Below are 23,983 nucleotides of genomic sequence, written 5' to 3'. Positions count from 1 at the left end.
GACTGCAGGAAGTTTTATTTTAGCCAGCGAGTTATAAATTACTGGAATAAGTTGCCTTCATGGGTGGTAGAGGCCGACAGTTTGGGGAAATTCAAAGGTCATCTGGATAGTACTTTCGGGTAAGGAAAGCGCATCGGATGATAGGTTTAATTTCCTTTTTTTTTTTTTTATTAATTATTATTATTTAGTTATTTTATTTATTTTTTTTTTATCATTGTTTTTTTTTTTTTTTTTTTGGCTGGTGCAGCATAAGCCATAGGCTTTCTTGCACCATGCGGCCGTTACTAATACTAAATACTAATACTAAAATAGTTACGTATTTTATTACGACTATTACATAATAAAATATTGCTAATTCTTTTGCTTCTATCGTAAGCAAACTTGTTTTTTGTTTGATTTTCTATCAAAACAGATGAGAGCTGTTCCATCTCTTCCAATTCTTTGTGTCTTAATCTAATGGATTTTAATTACACTTTGAGTGGTTCCTGCTATGAAAGTTGTTTTTATTTTCTCTGCATTCTTTGTAATTCTGGGCGTTGCCTCATTTAGGTCTGTAGCATGTGCAATATCACATGGTCTTTCATTTCGCTCAAAGCGTTTCACAATTTCATATTTTTTCTCTGTCGATAGAGGCGGACTGGCCATAAGCCTTACTGGGTAAACCCTGGTGGGCCAGAGGCCGGTGTGATTTTGGCCATAAACCATAGTATGAGGCCACTATAAATTTTCCCGGGTGAGAATTTTTGACCCAGTCCGCCTCTGTTTACCGATATTGCTTTTCTTTTCTCTCTGAATCTGCAGTGTCTTCACCAGGACGCTCTCTTTTCACTCCTTTTAAGTATTTTACTCATTTCTAGAGAATAAAGCACAATTACAAAACGAGGAGGCACGCTTGATACACATAAACAAAGCTGCGTGCGTGTAGCAACTGAATAAACAACACCATAAAGGCAGAGATACACTATTAACACCTCACATTTTACTAAAACACATTTCTAGGGGTTACTACCATAAAACAATAAAAACAATTTCCAGTCGCATTTCTGCTAGTGGAATCTGTTATAAACTGGTAGTAAACTCGATCTAATTGCATTTGCGATAATACCGATAGATGGAATTTTACGTTATTATGGTGAAATATGTTTCCCCTTCACTGATATAAAAAACATAAATACATTTTCAGAATCTTCTCTTCATTCTTATTGTCTTGCGTTCGACTGCCATTTCTTGTAAACACAAAGGCGAATCGTGCATAAGCGAATTCGGCTCGTGTTATATAAGATATCGTTCCCCTATTTATAAATCGTGTATGATGAATTCATGTAGTGTAAACAGGTGTTATAAGAGGACTGACTGTATGCATTTAAGTAATAAAATAGGTACATTTGTGTATTTTGTACAAGTATAGGTGTCTTTTGAAGTGGCTAAACTAATATTTACAAATCATCAGTAATTCCTTGGTAATCTCCAAACTTCCTATCAATGATTTATCAAACAACAGACTACAGAGATGGGAAGGTCATAATCCCACTGTATAAGTCAACTGTAAAAATGCTGGGACATCGTGCTTCTTGAATGGGTCCAAAGATGGACAACCCATGTGGTGAGAGCTACAAAAAGGCAGCCGTATGAGGAAAGACTGATTATATGGGCTACAGAGCTTAGCAACCAGGCACCTTAGAAGGGGGTCTGACTGAGGTACATAAGGATCTGAGAAGAGATAGTAAAATGAATGAAGGCAAAATTTTCACTGTTACTGTTACAAAGGATTGTAATGAAGGAAGAAGGCTGGTAGTGCCCCCTATACGGTTATTAGTTTCCTCATAATAATAAAAAATATAATAATAAAAATAAAAAAAAATTGTTTATCAAATGGAATCAGATACACAGAGGGTTGATCTCACATGTGAAAAAAGTTGTGGTGTTGAATTGAAAGAGGTTGCAGGTTCTACAAATCTTGAACGTGGTGCTAAGGAGTCTAATCTCACTGTTGGTACAGAGACCACTAAGTCCGCAAATTTCAAACGTAAATTTAGGGAAGAATTGAAATTCTTCGCATAAGCTAGAATTTCAGAATACAAGTATATATCAAGATAAATTGTCACTGAGTCAAAGCAAAGAATCTTCTGAGGCCTCTATCTCTGGAGGTGTGAGAAGATGTTGGAATGGGAGGAGGTTCTCTCGGGCAATGCTATCATGTTAGCAGAATTGGATAGCGAGGATAAGGACATTGCACTTTTGACACCACATAGATCTGAATATTCCATCAAAACACGTCAAAAGGCGGATATGCTAAAGTGGAGAAGAAAGTTCAGTTGGATCACTGTTTTCATCATGTAGTAGGTCTCCCGTTTTAAAATGAAATAATAAGAGGAAAGTCAAGATCAATGTACCTAAAAATGATTGGAATAAAGAATTACGTAAAGTTAAGAAAAATGTTCAGAGTGATATGGATTTGGATGAGAAAAATGAAAATTCTTCAGCTAAAATTGAGATAGGGAATGACACTGAAGCGAGTATCTTGTCATCGTGTTCAAAAGAAGTTAGGAACAAAAACATGAATTTTAATCCTGTTGTCCAAAAACATGACTTCTTCTGGAGAGAGAATCTGCCTCGTGCAGATGGTAATTTCGGAAGAAATAATACTCAGCTTTACAGAAATAACATTTAAATTACGCAAAGATTTGGAAGATTTCCTTTTTGCCAAGGAGAGTGGTATCAATCGGAGTTCAATCAGAGGGATACTGTCTAGATGGGATCTTGAAGCATGGTTTTGAAACTTGGAATACAGAATGAGAAATCTAAGGAACGGATACAATGTATGCATGAATCCGCTCAGAATTATAGGCAAGATACAGATAACCAACAAAATCAGAAACTTTATAGTGATATAGTTAAGTGATGTGTCTTCTGTTGCAAAGGACGTTGGCTTGAAAGTGAGCTCATCAGACAATGAAGCAGCTAGATCATATGATAAGCATGTTTTATTAATTCAAACTAATGATGACTCTGTACATAAAAGTAGTGAAGATGTCCGAATTGCTGTGGATAAGGAAATGAGAAACTCATTGAGAGGGATCAGGATACGGAAGGTAAGAAATGAGCAAACCCTTAGGGTAAGTAAGCAAACCCTTAGCCATAATTATGAGAGCTTCCTTGGACTCAGGGGAAGTACCCATGGACTGGAGATGTGCAAATGTGACCCCAATTCACAAAGGAGGTCAAAGGGCGACACAAGTAATTATAGACCTGTTAGTTTAACTTCTGTTCCCGGAAAATTAATGGAGGCACTGGTTAAAGAAGCACTGCAGGATCATCTAGACAAGACTTCAGTTATAGCTCAGACACAGCATGGTTTTGTTAAGGGGAAGTCTTGCCTGACCAATTTGATTGGATACTATGATGCAGTCAGAAAAGAACTTGATGCAGGGAATAACTTTGATATTATATACTTGGATCTTATAAAGGCTTTTGATACTGTTGCACATGGAAGACTGCTGCACAAATTGGAGCAGTGTGGCATTGGAGGCAAATTGCTGCTATGGATAAAGGGGTGGTTGACGGGGAGAAGACAGAGTTGTAATCAATGGACACTGCTCATTGTGGACTAATGTTATTAGTGGAGTCCCTCAGGGTTCAGAGTTGGGTCCATTGTTGTTTTCTGTATTTATAAATGATATGGATGATGGTACATCAAGCTTAATGTCCAAGTTTGCAGACGATACGAAGGTTGGCAGGGTTGTCAAGGACACTACTGACACTACGCTACTGCAAAAGGATCTGGAAAGGTTGAGCAGATGGGCTGAGAGGTGGCAAATGTAAAGTACTACATATGGGAAACAGCAACCCCAGAACAACGTATCAACTCTGTGGTACTACAATGACAGTGGTAGAGAATGAAAGGGACCTGGGGGTGGTTGTGCAGGCAGATATGAAGTTTTCTGAGCAGTGCAGATGGGCTGCAAGAGTAGCTCATGGTGTATTGTCGATGATACATAGGAATTTTTCTAGCAGGGATAAGGAGGTGATTATTCCCTTGTATAAGGCAATGGTCAGGCCACACCTAGAGTACTGTATACAGGTCTGGAGGCCTCATTTCAAGAAGGATGTAGAGATGCTGGAACGAGTACAGAGAAGGGCAACAAGATTAGTGAATGGAACAAAGGGGTGCTCTTATGAAGTTTTGAAAATTACAGTGTCTGGAGACTAGGCACCAGCAAGGTGATCTGATAGAGGTGTATAAAGCCTTGAATGGTTTGAGCATGCTTAATGCTGATGGGATTCTTCCTCTTGCTCAGAATAATCTCCTGAGAGGGCATAAATTCAAATTGAGGAAGGACGGATGTAGGATAGACGTGAGGAAATTTGCCTTTAGTAAGCGGGTGGTTGGTTGGTGGAACAGACTTCCATCCCTTGTCGTGGAAGTTGATAGCCTAAATAAGTTTAAGGCTCAGCTGGACAGGTATTTCGAACGAACAGAGGGGTGAAGTGGAAGTGATTATTTTTTATTTATTTATTTATTTATTTTTTTGGCTGATGCTGCATAAGCTTGCTTTCTTGCATCAAATGCCTCTACTAGATGCTAAATGTATTTAATCGTGGCATTGTTTTAGAGACACAAACTAAAAAAGACATAGAAGAAATAAAAAAGTGCAAACAATTTACACGGCTTGGATTAGCTTTTGTATTGCCCAAAAGACCTGGAAAAGTTAATTGTGTATGATGTTAGTAAGGAAGTTCAGAAGGATGATATCTTCTACGTGACATGTATGAGAAAAATCTTTTGCATTTAGGATTAACAAAAGAGGAGATGGTTGCCAAGGTCACTGTTCGCTTCATAAGTAGAAACAGGAGTGATTCTGGGAATAACTGGATTTGGGAGGTTTCACAAAGAATTAGAATGTTTCTAATGCAACAGCAGTGCTTGTTTGTTGGACTGATGTCATACAGGTTAAACGATTTCTATCTTGTGGCTGTATGTTACAATTGTCAGGGTTTTGGGCATACTACCAAAACATGTAGACGACAAGATCCTATATGCAGCCATTGTGCTGGGAAAGGCCATACATATAAAAATTGCAAAGACATTAACAAAGAGGATGCGTGTTCAAACTGTATTGCTAGAAATCGTGTGGGAGACCATTCTGTTCGTGAAAAAAAAAGTGTCCAGAATATCAAAGAGTACTTAAACTAATTAAACTGCATATGGCTGATTCCTTCCATAACTATGGCCAATAGTCCGAATTACTGTAACTCAAATCAGTACACTCACAATATAAGTTTGTTTAAAGGTTTGAAAATAATGCAGTTGAATGCACAGCATTCTCGATCTGTTGCGGATAAAATAGAAATTGTATGTCAATGAGAAAATATCAATGTTGCTTGCATCCAAGAACCTTATTATGTGATGATAAGATAGTTGGTTATCCCCTTTCCTGTAGGATCATATATAATCCTTGTCCAGAAGTGAGAGCTGCAATAATTGTTTTTATTCTGATTTAGTATTAATGAAAACTGAATCCTTATGTAGCAGTCATGCAGTTTGTGTTAACGTTCAGTCTACTATTGGCGCATTCATATTTGTTTCAATATATTTTAAATACAACTCAGACATTCGGCCATATTTAGTTTATATGGATAGTGTTCTTGATAAGCTAGGAGATTTGTCTGCATTGTTTGCAATTGATTCTAATGTCAAGAGTTCACTTTGGTTCAGTGACACTACTGATGATAGAGGGAAGGCTTTAGGTGATATGATAGCAGAGCGGAAGCTTATGGTTCACAATCAACCTGAGAAGGAGTCCACCTTTTGGACAGTAAATGGTGAATCAAACATAGACATAATTCTTACACACTCAACTGGCGCTAGATTTGTCTGTGGATGGAAAGCCAAATCTGACTGAGTATTGAGTGATCATCGTGTGATATTTTATGAAATCAATACATATAGAGAAAACAGTGTTGGCTTGAATCAATTATGCACTTTTCTGTTAAGCATGCTGTTGTTGTTATTTGGTTTTTAGGATCATTAGCAACTAAAGCCATATTGCTCCGAGGATATGCGGTGGTCATTCCCTGACCTTTCCGCATCCTCCATATTTGGTGGTCACGGACTCGAACCCCGGTCTAATCAAGAAGCGTGTGCTACGCACTGCCGCTCCTGCCCACCTAGCTACGGAGGCGCCTGTTAAGCATGCAAACTGGGATAACTTTGAGAGAAGTCTTCAGCGGGCTATGATTGTGATCTCTGAGTTATCTAACATGACAGGTGAAAACACTGTGGGGTTTTTGAAAAAACGTATCTATGATGCATGTGTAGCTTCTATGAAAGGAAACAAATAAAACACAGACCAGTTAAGTGGTGGACATCTTAGCTTACTCTATTAAAAGAAACAGGTTAATAAGCAATTTCAGAAGAGAGAAAGTGCCTTGGAAGTTATTCGATTAAAGAAAGACTATCAAAGTCTTTGTAATAAGTATGTCCATGCTATCGCTAAACAGAAATATGACTGCAGGAAAAGGTTGGCGAAAACAGCAGGAAATAATAATGACCCTTGGGGATTGGTTTATAAAATTTGTACATTCAAATTCAGAGTAGCAGCTGATGTTATATAATCTCTATTGGCAAGGGCACTACCGAGACATATAGTTGGGAAAATTCCATGAGTGCAATCTTTGATCACCTTATAAGTAATGATAGCATGGCTGATAATTCGTGTGTTAATCTAGAATATCATCACATGCATGCGTTGAATGAGTCATATGGTAATGACACTGAAGAATTACCCTTTACCCATGATGAACTTCCCACCATTGTTAAGTCCATTAAAAATAACAAATATCAAGGTATGGACCTACTGGAAGAGGAGGTTATCAAAAAGTTCTCTAATCTTTATTCAAACGAATTGTTACAAGTTTTTAATAACTGTCTAAGAGATGGTGTATTTCCATCTCCTTGGAAGAATGCACTGCTCAAGATTATCTTAAAATCTCCAACCAAGCCAACCAGTTCACCTGCTTCACATAGACCTATTGCATTGCTTCCTGGTCTTGGTAAAGTTTATGAGAAGCTTTTAGCCATGTAGATTGCTATCTACCAAAGTAATATTGGCGTTTCTAACAAACAATATGGTTTCACTCCTGCTGTAGGTACCGAGGATGCACTTCACTCTTTAGTTCGCAATGTTTGGGAATCGAATTATAAATATACCTTGGAAATTTTTGTAGACTTTGCTGGTGTCTTTGATTCCATTGGATGGGACAGTGTACTGATGATGTTGCACAAGGCTAAATGTTCTTTTAATATTTTCTCTATAATTAAAGATTACTTTAGAGATCACACAGTAACAGTTAAGTTGAATTTTGGATTAATTACGCGTCGTGTGACTCGAGGCTGTCTGCAGGGATCTGTCTTTGGTCCTTTAATGTGGAACTTGGTTTTGGAACATTGGCCCGAGAGAGAATTTGACCACTCACACACAATAGCTTATGCAGATGATATGGTAATACTTGTGCACAGAAACACCAGAAAGGAGCTTGAAATTAGGTCTGATTGCATATTGAAAGAATTACGTAAATGGTGTAATTTACATAGGTTGACAATCTCTACATCCAAAACTAAAATCATGATGTTGAAGGATAAATTGGCTCTTAGCAGATCTCCGCTTGTAAGGTTGAATGGTATTTCCTTACAGCAGGTGTTAATTATTAAATACTTGGGAATATGTATTGCTAGTGGCTTGAACTTTATCCCTCATATTAACTATATATCAGAGAAAGTGAAGATTTTTATTGAAATGATCTGAAGAATAATGCAGGTGGAATGGGGGATAAAGGGGAAAGCAGTCCATTTGATTTATGATTGCATTTTTCTGCTGATTGTTAGGTATGGTTCATCAATCTGGGTTGGCCATGAAATCAAAGTAAGAGCAACATCAGAAAGCTCTATTCTATATATCGAATTATGTTACTCAAAATGGTTATGGCCTACAGAATGGTTTCCACAGAAGCTTTGCAAGTGTTAGCTGGCAAAATGCAACTTGATTTGCAGTTAGTGTTTAGAAGCCTATCGTTTTATTTAAGAAGAGGTATAAAATCCAAGTTGTTGGGCATCGAAATTAACACTTTAAATGATTTCAGAAACAAAAAGAGGAGGATTTGGGAGCTTCTTTTACAAATATGGCAAAACAGATGGAAAAAGGTAGAATAACATTCAAATTTTTCCCTTATGTTAATGGTGTGAATTATATTAAACCAATCTGGTTAGTACCAAATCTAAGTTGTACATTCTTACTAACAGGTCATGGATCATTTTTTTGCTAAACTGAATAGTCTTGGAATAGTAGCAAGGTGCAACTGTACATGTGGTGATCTGGAAACATGGGAACATGTTGTTTAATTTTTTGGAATATGCTGATTTGCATTTGGATTTACTGAATAATGCTGATAATGTAACTCATCTCGTGGTGGGATTGAGATATTACTTATTAAAACAAGGGAAAATTTTATTGCCTTTCAAAATTTTGCAAATTCAGTTTTCATGAGAAGGAATATACTTTTCCAATTGGAAGAGTTAAGGTTGAATAATGGATGAATTGGTGGACTGTACCCTCTTTCTTTACATGGAACAGTATGTTATTTTTTATATAGGAAAACTGAGAAAATTCTTTGCAGAGGTGGAGAGGATGTTGGTACTCTGTTTCCTTAATGGGTGGGTGTCCAACTGCTCCTGCCAAAGCAGTTGGCAAGAAGTTTTAGTTGTTGTTTTTCTTGGATTTGATCCTGCAATAACACCTTCTTCCAGCTTTGTTTTTCTGGTTAATATGAATAACTTCTGTTGAGCTCTCTAGTAGATGGTTGTTCATTGAACTCTATCTTTTGGAGAATACCAGGGATAATCAGTCTCTAGGATGTGATGCTTGTGCTCATCCGTGGACAGTGTCTCTTCATCAGTTTCTGCTGAAACCTACTTGCCAGGTTGTTGTGCTGTAGCTGAGGGGATAACCATTGCAGAGTATAGTTGATATGTAATGTGAATGTGAAATTTGTATTATTAATAATTGTATACTGTGCCATACGTATGGCAGATTTGCCAGATTATTTTTGGCTAGGGGCCGCTTTACTCAATAAATGAAATGAAAAAATGTTAAAGGATTCCAGAACTAGGAGCCATAAATTCAAATTATGGAGGAAGAGGTATAGACTGGTTTGTACAAAGTTTTCTTTTAGCCAGCCAGTTGTTGATTACTGGAATAAGTTACTTCTGTGAGTTGTCGAGACTGACAGTCTGAATAAATTCAAAGATCCAATGGATAGTTATCTATGTGAAAAAGGGAACAACATATTTAATCTATTCTTTTATTTACATTTTTATATATCTTCCTTTATAATTTTATTGCTGTTTTTGATTTATTTATTGTTATTTTATTCTTTTAAATCACCGTTGTTTATTATTATTGTTTTTATTTTTAATTTTTTTTTATTTCATTTATAGGAAAAGTATAAAAATAACAGTGAAAGGAAAGCCTTGGCTTATTTGCGCTATACTGCTAATACAAATACTAACCTTCCTTAAATATTGAAAAAAAAAAAAAAAAAGCATAAAAATTTTAAATATTTAAAATCATATTCACATACTTCCTGAATCTAATTCTTGTTGTACATCAGCAGAACTTTCTTTCTGTCCTCTAAGTTTCTTTAGTTCAACATGACCCCTACAATTCTCACATTCATCATCTGTATCTGAGGAACTTTCTCCAAAATTCCGAGGCTTTTCATATATGCAACAACCTAAAAAATTTTAATCACTTTGAAAAGTAAAGAAAATCAACACGAAAAAGCTTCCCACAAATTTTTGCTCAATTAAAAAAATCATTACACGCCACACATAAGGAAACTTTTCAGGAAAAATTCATTACATTGATTTTTTTCAAAAATAACCCAGATAAAACATAATTATCAGGACAATTTAGTATTAGCCATATAAATGCAAAGCAATTTAACATCAGCATCATAAAGTAAATAGGTTTTATAAGCTTGCTTTCTTGCATCATTTGCCACTATTAATATTAATACTAAGAAAACAGCACCAATACTAACAAAAAGATTTTAAAAATTTTAAATTCCCTCACATAAAGGTTGCAGAGTTATATGTTAAAAGAGGAAATTAAAATTATTTGAAAATTGTGCATATTTCTGTATTCAATTTCCATAATACAGAAATCACTAACTGACACAAACATCATCATCTGACTGTTATCCAGTGACCTTGGTATATCCAAAGTCACTGTGATAATATAAAGTCAATCCTAGACTGGTGGACAGTTTGATCCCTCCTGTGATGACAGCCAGAAGTTGGCTCTCACTGGCAATTGACACTTACATTAGACACAAAACCTTTATTCTTGAGTTTACCTAGGTCAGTCAACCCATGAATAATGGCATGAACTTCAAAGGGCACTACTGCCAATTAGGATACATTGTATAGCTGAATTGGCACCAAGGTAAGGATAACACAGAAATCAATTTAACTGGAACAAACATCTTCATATAAATCTGTTATCCAGTGGGTATACCCAAGGTCACTATGACCATATAAATCAGTCCTAGACTATGCTATCCACGATCCTATTTCAAGTTAGATCTTTATTCCTAGCTAGAGTAAGCCTGCTTTTCTTTAATGCTTGCTTACTTGATACCATCAATCCACTTTCTTCTTGGTTTGCCTGTGAATCTATTACCGTTCAATTTTTGTTTCTAATATTTGTTTCACTAATCTCCCTTTACTCATCTTTTCTACATGCCCATATCATCTTAAGTTTACTTCATTTATCTTTGACTGGATATTTGTAATCCCAATTTTTTTTTTTTTTTATTTCCACATCTGTCATATGGTCTTACCATTACTTCTACCTGTTGTTTCTGTTCATTATTCTTTTTTCATTCAATTCTCATTTCAGAATATTTCAATTTTTGATTGATTCCTTTATTCCTTCTCCAGTTCTTAGCTTCATACATTAAAATAAGGCTTAAAAACTGTCATAAATACAATTGAACTTGGTTATAACAAGTATCAAGGGACTGACAAAATTTTGTCATTATAACCATTACTCGCTATATCAGTGATAGGGGAGATGGGGAACCCCTGGGGCCATTAAACAGTGAACACTTTATATCAGTGATGGGTTAAATCTACCTCCTATTTTTTTTTAAATTCTCAATAACTTGATAAAAGATAGATTCAAAAAACAAAAGATATATTAAAGAGAAAAAAATAATATAAGTATATACCTACATATTATTTGTATTAACATGCTTGTATAAACTACAATACACTTAATACTAAACACGATTTATTTCTCTGTAATTAAAAACAATACTATTTAATAATAAATTATTTCAATTAGTCTTTATTTATGAATCTTAAAATTGATGTTTATTTTAAATATTTCACTTTAATATTTCTTAAGTTTCCCCTTAAGACGTTCAACACGTTAAGTCTCATTACTTGCCTCAGTTCCTTCAAAAAAATTGACTAATGTCTCCATTGCCCCTTGAGATTGTGAGATTGTCAGCACTGATTGATTCACTTTCAACTGTCATCATATCATCATCACAATCATCATCTTTACCATTGTCGTTATCGTCTTTGTTGAGCACAGCATCTACAATGTCACTCTCTGTAGGAAGACCACTAGTTAACATGTTGTTATCGACTTGTACAAATTCATCGATGTTACTTGTATTAAAATCTACAACGTTGTTACGTAGCAACCAACCATTTGGATAATGGTAAGTTTTCTTCGTTTCCATCATCTTCATCTGCGACTGAAATTTCATTTGAATTTAATTTTGATTTCTTGAAGCAATTCGATATGGTTGTCAAAGTAGCATTGTTTCATGCATCATGCATCATTCAATAAATTTATAGCATCCAATATTGATATAGAGTCAGTAAGTTTCTGTTCTCTTTGACTGATCAGACAGAACTAGAAATCTTTTATAAAATCCTTTCAAACTCTTGATTACACCTATGTACATTGGTTGTAAAATTGATGTCGCATTGGGAGGCAGAAACACTAGCTTAATGTTGGAAAAATTTTGAATCTGGTAATGTTCAGGACAGTTATCAACTAACAATAAAATATTTTTCTTCTTTTCGAATAGCACCTTATTCCAATCATTTACGTATTGCCTAAAAATATCCGAAATCATCCAAGCTTTCTTGTTTGCAGTGTAATCCACAGGAAGTTTCCTTATGTTTTTGACACACCAAGGTTTTAACAATTTTCCAATAACAAACAGTTTTTTTTATCAGTTCTTGTCATATTTACGTATACAAGCACCATCAAGTGAGCCTTTGATTTTTTTCCACCAACACATTTTTCCCTTTTATATTGAATTTAAATGTATTGTCAGGTGTCAAATTATAAAAAGTCCTGTTTCATCAGCATTATAGATGTCTTCGTCATTGAAATCTTTCCTGCTTTCTGCCCAAACACAGTCAATCCATTCATTAAATAGATCCAGCCATCCACTGTTACACACAAAATTGTCGCGTCCAAATTTTTTAGCAAATTTTTTCGCTTGAGCCTTCAAGATTGGACCATCTATTGAAAATCCAGTACTTCTTTGTGTGGTGAACTATTGAAGCAATGCTTCATCGGCGTTTGTAATCTCGCACTTTCTAAATTTTTTTTTTATTTTTCGGTTATGTTTTTTTCCAGTGCCAATATGTAAAACATCTTTATTCTTCCACAATGTCGATACACTTGAAGAGGACAAAGAAAACTTTTTACACACTGCAACAGTTTTTTCACCACGTTCTAACTCACAAATAAATTCGACTTTTTAAAATTGTGGTATATTATAGTAATGATAACAGGATTACCATAATGATAATAAGCAAGCTCATTTTAATTATCTTTGCAAGAATATTTAACTTTTTCTTCCAAAAATATACTACTTTATTCTGGCATTTAAATGCATATTTAACTACTTTTTAGAAAACAGACAGATTCATAAATATAGGGTTTTTTTTTAATGTATATAAATCCTCTCTCCAACTATAACATAACTTACATTTGGACTTTTTTTTGTTCATGTGTTCATTATCAACGGTATCTGCAGACCAAGCTACTTTCTTTTTAGGTTTAGGCTTCTTCAGCTTCAATCGCATAGTTGGCACAACCTGTAAGAGACGGGCAAGAAATGGTAAGGTTTTCAGCTGGTCAAACAGATTTCTCTTTTACTAGTAACAAATTTATTATTTTTGGATTGAATGAAAATGATATAAAAAACTGTATAATGAAAATAAATAAATAAAATAAAACTACATAAAGTATATAATTATAAAACTAAAAGATGCAACTTAAGCTTCATTAACATCTTTTTGTCTTTAGTATTTATTTTACAGCTTCTGTTTCAGATGCCAAATACAAGACATGTCATAGAACTGACATACTGAGGTAAAAAACTTGTTTCAGCTTCTAAATGTGCTAGCACTCATTTTCAAGGACTGTGAACAAACAAATACCAGACAATTTTAGAACAGTCATTACTTTCTGCTGAATGGGCACCTACTTCTGGAATGAAATAATGAAATTATTTAGCATTAGTATTTGTAGTAGAAAATAATGCAAGGAAGCAAGTTCATAACAGCACTAGCTTAAAAAAAAAAAAAAAAAAACACCATCATTCCTCCCTCTCCTCTAATAATTTGTTTAATCCTTCCTTAAATATATTTGCACTACCCGCTTCTGCAATGCAGATTGAAGTCTGTTCCAGAAATCAATTACTCTCTGGTGAAAACAAATTTTTGCACATCTATCCTTCAACTGTCCATTATCAATTTAAATGTATATCCCCCTTATGCACATCATCTGAGAAGAAATAAGGATGCCATCAGCATTTAGTTTATCAATCCATTTAAAATCTGACACACTTCAATCAGGTCTAACCACACATACTTAGTTCCAGATGCCAATTTGAAGAACTGAAATATTTTTGGTAAAAGAACCCATTGTGACCCCAAATAATTTTGTTGCTCTTAAGAGTAATGTTAAGAAGATTGTCAATAAAATGGGTGAATTTGAACTCTGGTTAGGACAACTAATGCTAACATAATAGGATTAACAGAAGCATGGTGCCACCATGAAACTGGGTATGATGAGTTCCACTATGGTATGTATAATGCATTTAGAAAAGACAGGGCAGAAAACATGGTGGAGTCGTGCTTATTATCAAAAGAGGCCTGAGCATGAAAACAGCTTTTGCTGAGTCAGAAGTTATCTGCCAGCATAGAATCTGTGTGGTGTGAGTTAGCTGGATGCAAGGTATAATGAGGGTGAGAGTAATCTACAGACCAAAGGATGCAGATAGAATGGGCAAGCAAGTGTGAGTCTCATTATGGGTAACTACAATTTCTCTTAATTGATTGGAATAAGTGGAAAGGAAACTCAAAATGGAAAAAAAAAATTTAAATAAACTATATGATTATCACTCGTACTAGCATGTTAGAGAAAATACTAGGGCTAAGAATATTTTAGACCTCATCATTAGTCACAAATCAGATGACATCACAGGGCTTACAATACAGCAACAATTCACAGGTAGCTATCACACAGTCATTAGTTGGAAGATGAAGAAAGATGTTACAGTAGTTAAAAGCACGGGGTTTTAATTTCAGAAAAGGGAACTATGACAGTTTAAAGCCCTACAGAACATCTGTTAATTGTGTGGACTGTAGAGGGAGGATAAATACATTAGAATTATTGAATACCTTTAAAGCAATAATCACAGAAGATATGAATACATATATTCCATTAAAAAAATACAACACAAGGAGGATGTCAAGATGGATAAATATGAAACTGGCCAGTCTAATTGAACAGAAAAAAAGATAGCGTGGCATGGGAAAGCTATGTGAGAGAGATCAATGAAAATGATGATCTATAAGCTTTCTTCTTGCTTCATTTACAACCACCAATTAAAAGTACTGAAGCCTACAACACAAGTTGATCTGTAATAGTACCACAGATAACGTTAGGAAGACCAAGGCTGAGTATGAGAAAGTACACTGGCTAAGAGAGCAAAGAATGAGGACAAGGAGTTTTTCACATATGTGAATATAAAGAAGAAAACAAATCAGACTGGAACCTTGTGCACCAGGTATGGTAAAATCTTAGATAACCCAGATGATGTTACTGATGAAATTGAATAGATACGTTGCATTAATCTTTAATAAAGAAAGACCCTTCATGCTGAAGAAAAGCTGTGCAAGCAAGACTGAGACATATGAAGTTAGCGATTTCGAAATGACAGATGGCTGTTTATTAGAAACACTTTCGAGCCTACAGGAAAGCAATGCTCCTCAAGTTGATGGCATATACCCAGTAATTTTGAGGGAACAATCAGAGACTGTTCCCTCACTGATTCTGATCACTATACTTTTCTGATCACTACTGCTTACAAACAAATGAACTATTCTAGTTATCTGAAGTGGTACTGAAAGTTATTTATTTTCCTTTATTGAAAAAAAAAAAAAAAAAAAAAAAATGGCAAAAATTTAATAAACTAACACAAAATGCAATTTATTAGTAGAATCAGCAAAAAAAAAAAAAAACACCACTCATCTCACTTGTCCATCCCCTCTAATAAGTTGTCTGATTCTTTCTTAAATTTATTCATACTACCCACCCCACAACACCAGATGAAAATTTGTTCCAACAATTAATCATTCTCTGGACTAAAGCAAATTTTATCACATCAATTTTACAACCATCCTTTTCGGTTTAAATTTATGTCACCTTATTTGTGTCATCCAAAAAAGAATTAGGATGCTATCCACATTTAAACAGTTCAATCAGGTCTCCTTGCAGGTGCCCAGTTTCCTGATGCTGCAATTTATGGAACTGAAGCCTTATGGTACCTTTTGTGTCCTTGACTAATATTGTTGCTCTTCTCTGTACCCATTTCAACAGATCTACATCCTTCCTAAAATAAGGCTTCCAGAACTGTACACAGAACTCAAAATGCAGGCCTAATCATTGCCTTATACAATCACCTCCTTAATCCTGCTGACAAAATTCCTGAATTTCATTGATAGAAAGCCCATAAGCTGTCCTAACAACCTGTCTACACTGCTCAGAAAAATTCATATCAGGCTGTACAAGTACCCCCCCCCCAGATCTATTTATTTCTCTACTACCCTGAGTGTGGTACCACCCAGTTCACATGTTTTCTAGGATTAATGCTTCTTCCCACATGCAGCACCTTGCATTTTCCAAAGTTAAACCTTAATTGGTACTTCTCAGCCTATCAGCCTAATTAACATGTCTTTCTATAGTAGTAGTATGCCTTGATTCCTGGCATTAACTACCATCCCAACCTTCATATATACATCCCTTTATCAATAACAGTAACCTGCCTCTAATTATTATTTATTATTATTAGCCATATGGTGCAAAGAAGCCTGAAGCTTATGCTGCAAAAGCCAAAATAAATTTCTGAGTTACCCTGAGAGAGAGAGAGAGAGAGAGAGAGAGAAGTAGAAGGGAATCACCAAGACAGAGACGAATCATGATATCCGGCTCAGAACCCTGGGTGTGCTAAGCCCATACTCACCAGATGTGAGCCCCTGGGGATAATGCCACACTGCTCCAATTTGTATAGCAGTCTTTCATCAAAAGCTTTACTGAAATCTAAGTATACAGCATCAAAATTATTTTTTGCATACAGTTGCTTTGTTAAGTCATAGCAGCCAATCACATATTTGTCAGACAAGGTTTTCCTTTAACAAGTGCATGCTGTGAACTTGTATCACATAACTGCATTCCTGTCAAATGATCCTGCGTTACTTTGATCACTAACTTCATTATTTTTCCTGGAACAGAAGTCAAGCTTATGGGTCTATAATTACTTACTTTTCCCTTTGATTCCCTTTATGAAGGTTGGGGGGGGGGGTATTTGCACATCTCCAATCCATATGACCTTCCCTGAATCCACAGATGATCTCATAATTATGGCTAAATGCTTACTTACCTCTTTTGCTACTTCTTTTATTACAATTGGATAGATCACATTTATCACAAAACCAATCAGCTCCCAGTGTATTTCTGGTGTGAATGTAGAAGCAATATATTTATTCAGTGTGTGTGTATAGATTCAAAACATTTATTCGGTGTGCCAGCAAACAGAAAAGAATCAATAGTTATGCCATTTATATCTAGTGGACTAATGTGGTTCATGGATGTCAGATGAACTGATGAGGCATATGGCAGAGAAGAAACATGCATGGGATACATACAAATTAACACATGACACAGAAGCCTATCATAGATACAAGTTGATCTGTAACCAAGTTACAAAGGAGGTTAGGCAGGCGAAGGCAGATTACGAGAAATCTTTGGCAAGGAATGCAAAGAAAAACAGCAAAGAGTTCTTTACTTATGTAAACTCTAGAAGGAAGGGGATGAATCAGATTGGTCCACTTGATATCGATGGGTCAACTGTTGATGATCCTGCTCAGGTAGCTAACAAACTAAATGAATATTTTGCATCGACATTCACACATGAGGAGTTATTTAGCGAGGGGAAAGCCAGAGGTGTATTCAACTCTAGCAGTAAGCTAGAGAATCTTGTAATAACTGAGAGTAAAGTGGAGGAGAAATTGTTGAAGACAAACACAAGAAAGGCACCCGGGGTGGATGGGATCTATCCAGTTATATTAAAGGAGGCAGCAGAGGAAGTAAGCAAACCCTTAGCCATAATTATGAGAGCTTCCTTGGACTCAGGGGAGGTACCCACAGACTGGAGATGTGCAAATGTGACCCCAATTCACAAAGGAGGATCAAAGGCTGACACAAGCAATTATAGACCTGTGAGTTTAACTTCTGTTCCAGGAAAATTAATGGAGGCACTAGTTAAAGAAGCACTGCAGGATCATTTAGACAAGACTTCAGTTATAGCTCGGACACAGCATGGTTTTGTTAAGGGGAAGTCTTGCCTGACCAATTTGATTGGATACTATGATGCAGTCACAAAGGAACTGGATGCAGGGAATAACTTTGATATTATATACTTGGATCTTAGAAAGGCTTTTGATACTGTTGCACATGGAAGACTGCTGCACAAATTGGAGCAGTGTGACATTGGATGCAAATTGCTGCTGTGGATAAAGGGGTGGCTGAGGGGGAGAAGACAGAGAGTGGTAATCAATGGACACTGCTCGTCATGGACTAATGTTATTAGTGGAGTCCCTCAGGGCTCAGTGTTGGGTCCATTATTGTTTTCTGTATTCATAAATGATATTGATGATGGTATATCAAGCTTAATGTCGATGTTTGCAGACGATACAAAGGTAGGCAGGGTTGTCAAGTACACTACTGACACTATGCTGCTGCAACAGGATCTGGAAAGGTTGAGCAGATGGGCTGAGAGGTGGCAAATGAAGTTTAACATTGACAAATGTAAAGTACTACACATGGGAAACAGCAACCCCAGAGCAACGTATCAACTCTGTGGTACTACACTGACAGTGGTAGAGAATGGTGGTTGTGCAGGCAGATATGAAGTTCTCTGAGCAGTGCAGATGGGCTGCAAGAGTAGCTCATGGTGTATTGTCAATGATATATAGGAATTTTTCTAGCAGGGATAAGGAGGTGATTATTCCCTTGTATAAGGCAATGGTGAGGCCACACCTAGAGTACTGTATACAGGTCTGGAGGCCTCATTTCAAGAAGGATGTAGAGCTGCTGGAACGAGTACAGAGAAGGGCAACAAGATTAGTGAATGGAACAAAGGGGTGCTCTTACGAAGAAAGGCTTAAGTTTTGCAAATTACAGTGTCTGGAGACTAGGCACCAGCGAGGTGATCTGATAGAGGTGTATAAAGCATTGAATGGTTTGAGCATGCTCAATGCTGATGGGATTCTTCCTCTCGCTCAGAATAATCACCTGAGAGGGCATAAATTCAAATTGAGGAAAGACAGATGTAGGATAGACGTGTGGAAATTTGCCTTTAGCCAGCGAGTGGTTGGTTGGTGGAACAGACTTCCATCCCTTGTCGTGGAAGTTGATAGCCTAAATAAGTTTAAGGCTCAGCTGGACAGGTATTTTGAATGAACAGAGGGATGAAGTGGAAGCGGTTTTTTTTTTTTTTTTTTTTTTTTGGCTGATGCTGCATAAGCTTGCTTTCTTGCATCAAATGCCTCTACTAATGCTAATGCTAATTCCTTTTCTTCTGGTATCAACATAACAATCTCTCTCCGCTAGTTTCTTTACATTCCTAGCCAAAGACTCCTTATAATCTGCCTTAGCCTGCCTAGCCTTTGTGACTTGATTGCAGACTAATTCTACTACTGTACATTTCTGCGAAGCCTTCATAATTTATAATCATCCTGTGAATTTTTATTCTAAGTCATAGGTCATTAGTTAAACAGTTCATCTGTCATCCATTTAGTTCTAAATCTTAAATGCTATCTCTCAGTTAGTATGAGAAGCTTGGTGGCTTCTACAATTGCTTCCTATTTAGAATTTGTTGTTGGTAACATCATTAGTTGGCCTCAGGGCCATGCAGAGTCATTTTAGTACCCAAGGCAAGAATGAAAAATTGTGCCCTCCTCTAAAATATTAAAAAAATATATATATGACTGATTTAAAATACATTTCTGGTACACGTTTTAATAAAAAATTAAAATTGAGGTTATAAAAATGACAACCAGTGGGGTAACAACCATGGTGGTGCCCCACATAGTGCTGACGCACAGAGCTCAGTATCTGTTTGGTATCGACAAAGATTTTTGTCTTGCAAAAGGAAGATGATAAATAAAATGGAATAATCAAAACATAAAATATAAATAAAATAATGAAAACATTCGCAATTATTTAATCTTTCTTTTGGCCCCCCCTTTCAGCTTTTAACAGGAGGCAAGGACCTCATTCGCCTCACCCTCGACACGGCTGTGGTTGGCCTTGCTAAAAAGAATTTAAAAACTGTCTAAGACCATTGTAGCCACCTTATGAAAGCAAAATCCCTTCCCTTTAGCCTTGACAGTAGTTACATCTTTATATAATTCCCCATTAATAACAAAAAGTAAATGAACTGGCACAAAAAAGTGATACAAAACATTTAATAAACCTGACAAAAACATTTAATAACCTTGACAAAAAAAAAAAAATTCAAGTTTTTTTCTTCTTTATCTAAATGAATATTTTGGTCATCTCACTATTACTTCATATTACTTTTTATTTGTTGCAAATTTTCAAAAACATTTCGGAACTAGTTATTCAATCTATACAAACAGAAATGTTTTAAATGGCAAGCATCCTTATATTTTTCCAACTCTGTATATAATCCTTTCAGCTCTTTAACACTTTTAGGTACACCTTATATTTTTGGTGCTACAACGGCCGAATGGCCCTACCCAATATAAGATTCATGGTATTAAAGAAACACTAACCATTTCTCCATAATTTTAATATTTTTTATCAGCCTTATAGGGATATGATGCTTTTTTATACAAAGCAGCTGATAGTTCAAGTTCTTGAACATATTGAAGGAGCAACTGATGACCGTAAATGGTGATGGCTTCTTCAGGTTGGTCCATATTAATTCTCTCCAGTCACAAGTGAAACTATAAATTCCGTCCCCCATGTGATCTATAATGACCAATCCAACCAATCATTGGGCACTCAACTCCTCAACTTCGCCCCCTCCCCCCTGCATGGTGGTAGAACTGCAGGTATGACAGTTTCACCAGTCTCAAATCCTATAATAATTTGGAAAAAGGAATAATGGTATTCAATGTTTAGATAAATAATGGACTCATTATTCATGGAATGGATTAAAATGGAATGGATTCACAGAATGTATTAAATTGCTCTTAGGCAGCACACTAATATTTTATGAGCATTTTATTCCTGAATGTGTTTGGCATTTCCATTTCATTAATTGCTTGATAAAACCTTTCTTGATGTACCACTTGATGTAGAGAGAGCTATTAGAGCTTTATTAGTAAAAATAATAAAGAAAAAAAAAATATATATATATAAAGACAGTGAGAGAATGTTGACAATAACTGCATCGCAGGTATGAATGGAGTGTTTCAAGTTCCACAAAGTATTAAAAATTCATTTAAATCAGACTGCTCTCTTAATAAATGTATATTTTCTACACATCCTGTAATTGACGATTAACTTCCAGTCTAGCACGCAAATACATTTATATGCATGACTAGAAGAAGATGCTGAAAGCTCCGGCTTCACTTCAGTTGCACTAAGAATTCAAATTTCTTTTACACTGTTTGGTTCTCTAAATAAATGCATATTTTGTATACACTGCGTACGCCTATATGTCACGAACCCCCCCCCCCCCACCCCAAATCTCGAGCGCATACAAAAACAGGGCTGGATATGGGCACAGAACACTGCTCCGGTTTGTCATATGAATCTGTAATATATACTAATTAACTGCGTCAGTTCTGTTATCCTGAGCATTCTGTTTCGTAAAATTTTCCATTAAGAATTCTGCATTGAACAAAACAAACAAATAAGAAAAAAAAAAAATCTAAATTAATAAAATATATATAAAAAAAAAATACCTACCTCCTAGCGATATTGCTTAGCATCACAATACCTGTTAATACCGCTCTTACCATATAAAAATATTAATACATATAAAATTCTACCATTGTATAAAAGCGTTTATAAAGTATACAGTACATGCCTGATTTTCTCCCTCAGAGTCTGATTCTTGATAAGTAACTGTCGATGTCGAGGCAGTACCATCTTCTACTGCTAGCCGACCTTCGGCCATCATCACTCGATGCTGAAATAGAATTAAAACATGATCTGCTTCGTAGAGATCGTAGTAACAAAAAAAAAAATAATAAAAATAAAAAAATAAATAACCAATATTTCTTAGTCAAAAAGTTTATTAATATTAAGTTCTTTACTATTTCTTATTAAGAAAGTTTATTATTATTTGTAAATACAGAGATAAATGAAAGGGTTTTTTTATATACCTCGTTTTAAAACAATTAAAAAATATATTCACCACAGGGTGGCAGAATAAAATCTTGAGACACGAAATTTATTATTATTATTATTAAAACTTTTGTGTCCTTTATGAGTACTGATACCAAGTGAATGGGGTGGTTGTTTGTAGTAGTAGTGGCATGTGATGCAAGAAAGTAAGTGTATGAGCTTATGCAGTATCAGCCAAAAAAAAAAAAAAATCCCACCATTCCCTCCAAATGCCTGTCCAGTTCCTCCTTAAATTTATTTAACCTATCAATTTCCACAACGACAGATGGAAGTTTGTTCCAGCAATTAACAACCCGCTGGGTAAAGGCAAATTTCGCACATCTATTCTACATCTGTCTTTTCTTAATTTGAATTTATGCCCCCTTAGGTTCGTTATCTGAACAAGTGGAAGGATCCCATCAGAATTCAGTGAGCACGGTTACTTTGTGTCCGGTTACTATTATTATTATTATTTTACTTTGCAACAGAGCATCCTGTTGAAAGTGGGTATGCAAAAGTTACATAAAATAATTGGAACTGCATTAAAAACAGAAATAGAAAATTATGAACAGCTAACTCGATACGACGTTTACTACTATGGGACTGTAGCTGTAACAATTTAATTGATTTAAACTGGTAAAAGATAGGATGGTGTCGATGTTATTATTCTAAAAATTTGTTTATTGGATATAGTACAGATAATTTCGCATAATGGAATCGTGAAAATTCGAGAATAGAGAGCACCGGCTCTTAGAACTGGCTGCGATCGTGGTGTAACGTATGTGGCAACAGGCCGCACAGCACAAGATCAGTCCCGTACACCGCACATAAAGTGACCTTGAAAACTATTGTAGGCAAGTCGGACAGTTATTATAAAAGAATTTCTTATATGTATTATCGTCAACACAACCGGACAAAGGACTGTGAGATCACATATTATCTAGCTGTTATATATATATATATATATATGAAAACTTTTTGAATGAATGAGTTCGTAAAGAAGGAAGTTTACCAATACTTACAAAAAAGTAACCCACGTTTAAAAGTACTTTCACTTTCACCTGTGTACAGATTGAGTACCAATCAAATCGCAGTTCACCTACGCACAAAGCTTAATTAACAATTTCTGAGAGCCTGAGTTGCAAATAGAATGCACGATATTCCTCTTAAAATATATAAATGAGGTCCAAATTTTTATTTTTTTTTTCAACTGAATTAAAAGCAAGATTAGTAAGCATATCACAAGTTTAGTAAGTAATAGGTGTTTCTTTCAATTAATAAAACAGTTTAAAGGACTCAGTGTTGGTTCATTGAGTTGTTATAGTTTTGTAAAGCAAAATTCCATTTTAAAACAAAAATACTTCTGTGCAGGACACGCAACTGTATCTTGCTTGCAGCTGAAATGAGAGTTTCAAAACAATCCAGATACTTCTCTCACTTTAGCTGCAAGCAAGATGAAACTGAGTATTTTCTGAAGCGTTAGCTCTGGAACTGGCTGTAGTGGAAGGGTAGGATACGTAGCCATCAGACATCATATTACAAGTCAATACATGAGAGAATATGAAATCTTTCATATAATTTATTTTATAACATTTGTTCTATTTATTTTGAAAAAAAAAAACAAAAAAACTGTAAAGTTTGATTTTACGTTAGCAACATTAAACCATACCATAGTCAGGGTTAGAATAAAACAAAGGCTACTAAGTGATCGCCGTAATGAAGATTCTTGCCATGAGGTGTCATTTGGATTAACAACAAAACACTGAGCACCAATTTAACGTGACTTATGTTGTGTTCTGTCATTTTTTAGCCGATACATTATTAGCATTAGCATTAGCATTAGCATTAGTAGAGGCATTTGATGCAAGAAAGCAAGCTTATGCAGCATCAGCCAAAAAAAAAAAAAAAAAAAACCCACTTCCACTTCACCCCTCTGTTCGTTCAAAATACCTGTCCAGCTG

At 35.5% G+C, this 23,983-nt stretch overlaps 1 protein-coding gene across 1 annotated transcript in view; it reads right to left on the bottom strand.

Moving 5' to 3' along the window:
• The window catches only part of LOC150087877 (uncharacterized), a 37,479-nt gene extending 15,644 nt beyond the window's left edge, over window positions 1–21,835 (bottom strand). The window contains exons 1-3 of the mRNA XM_090370487.1: window positions 21,724–21,835; window positions 13,081–13,189; window positions 9,637–9,789 (exon numbers count right to left, since the gene is read on the bottom strand). Of these exons, the coding sequence (XP_090226613.1) occupies window positions 9,637–9,789; window positions 13,081–13,189; window positions 21,724–21,816 (355 nt within the window). The 5' untranslated portion in view covers window positions 21,817–21,835. The remainder of the gene's footprint in view (window positions 1–9,636; window positions 9,790–13,080; window positions 13,190–21,723) is intronic.
• Between the last annotated feature and the right edge of the window lie 2,148 nt (window positions 21,836–23,983).

The sequence above is a fragment of the Mastigoproctus giganteus genome, chromosome 3 (genome assembly GCF_048544385.1).
Source record: "Mastigoproctus giganteus isolate SK-2022 chromosome 3, ASM4854438v1, whole genome shotgun sequence".
Taxonomy (NCBI): domain Eukaryota; kingdom Metazoa; phylum Arthropoda; class Arachnida; order Uropygi; family Thelyphonidae; genus Mastigoproctus; species Mastigoproctus giganteus.
This window is presented reverse-complemented; position numbering and strand designations above follow the sequence as displayed.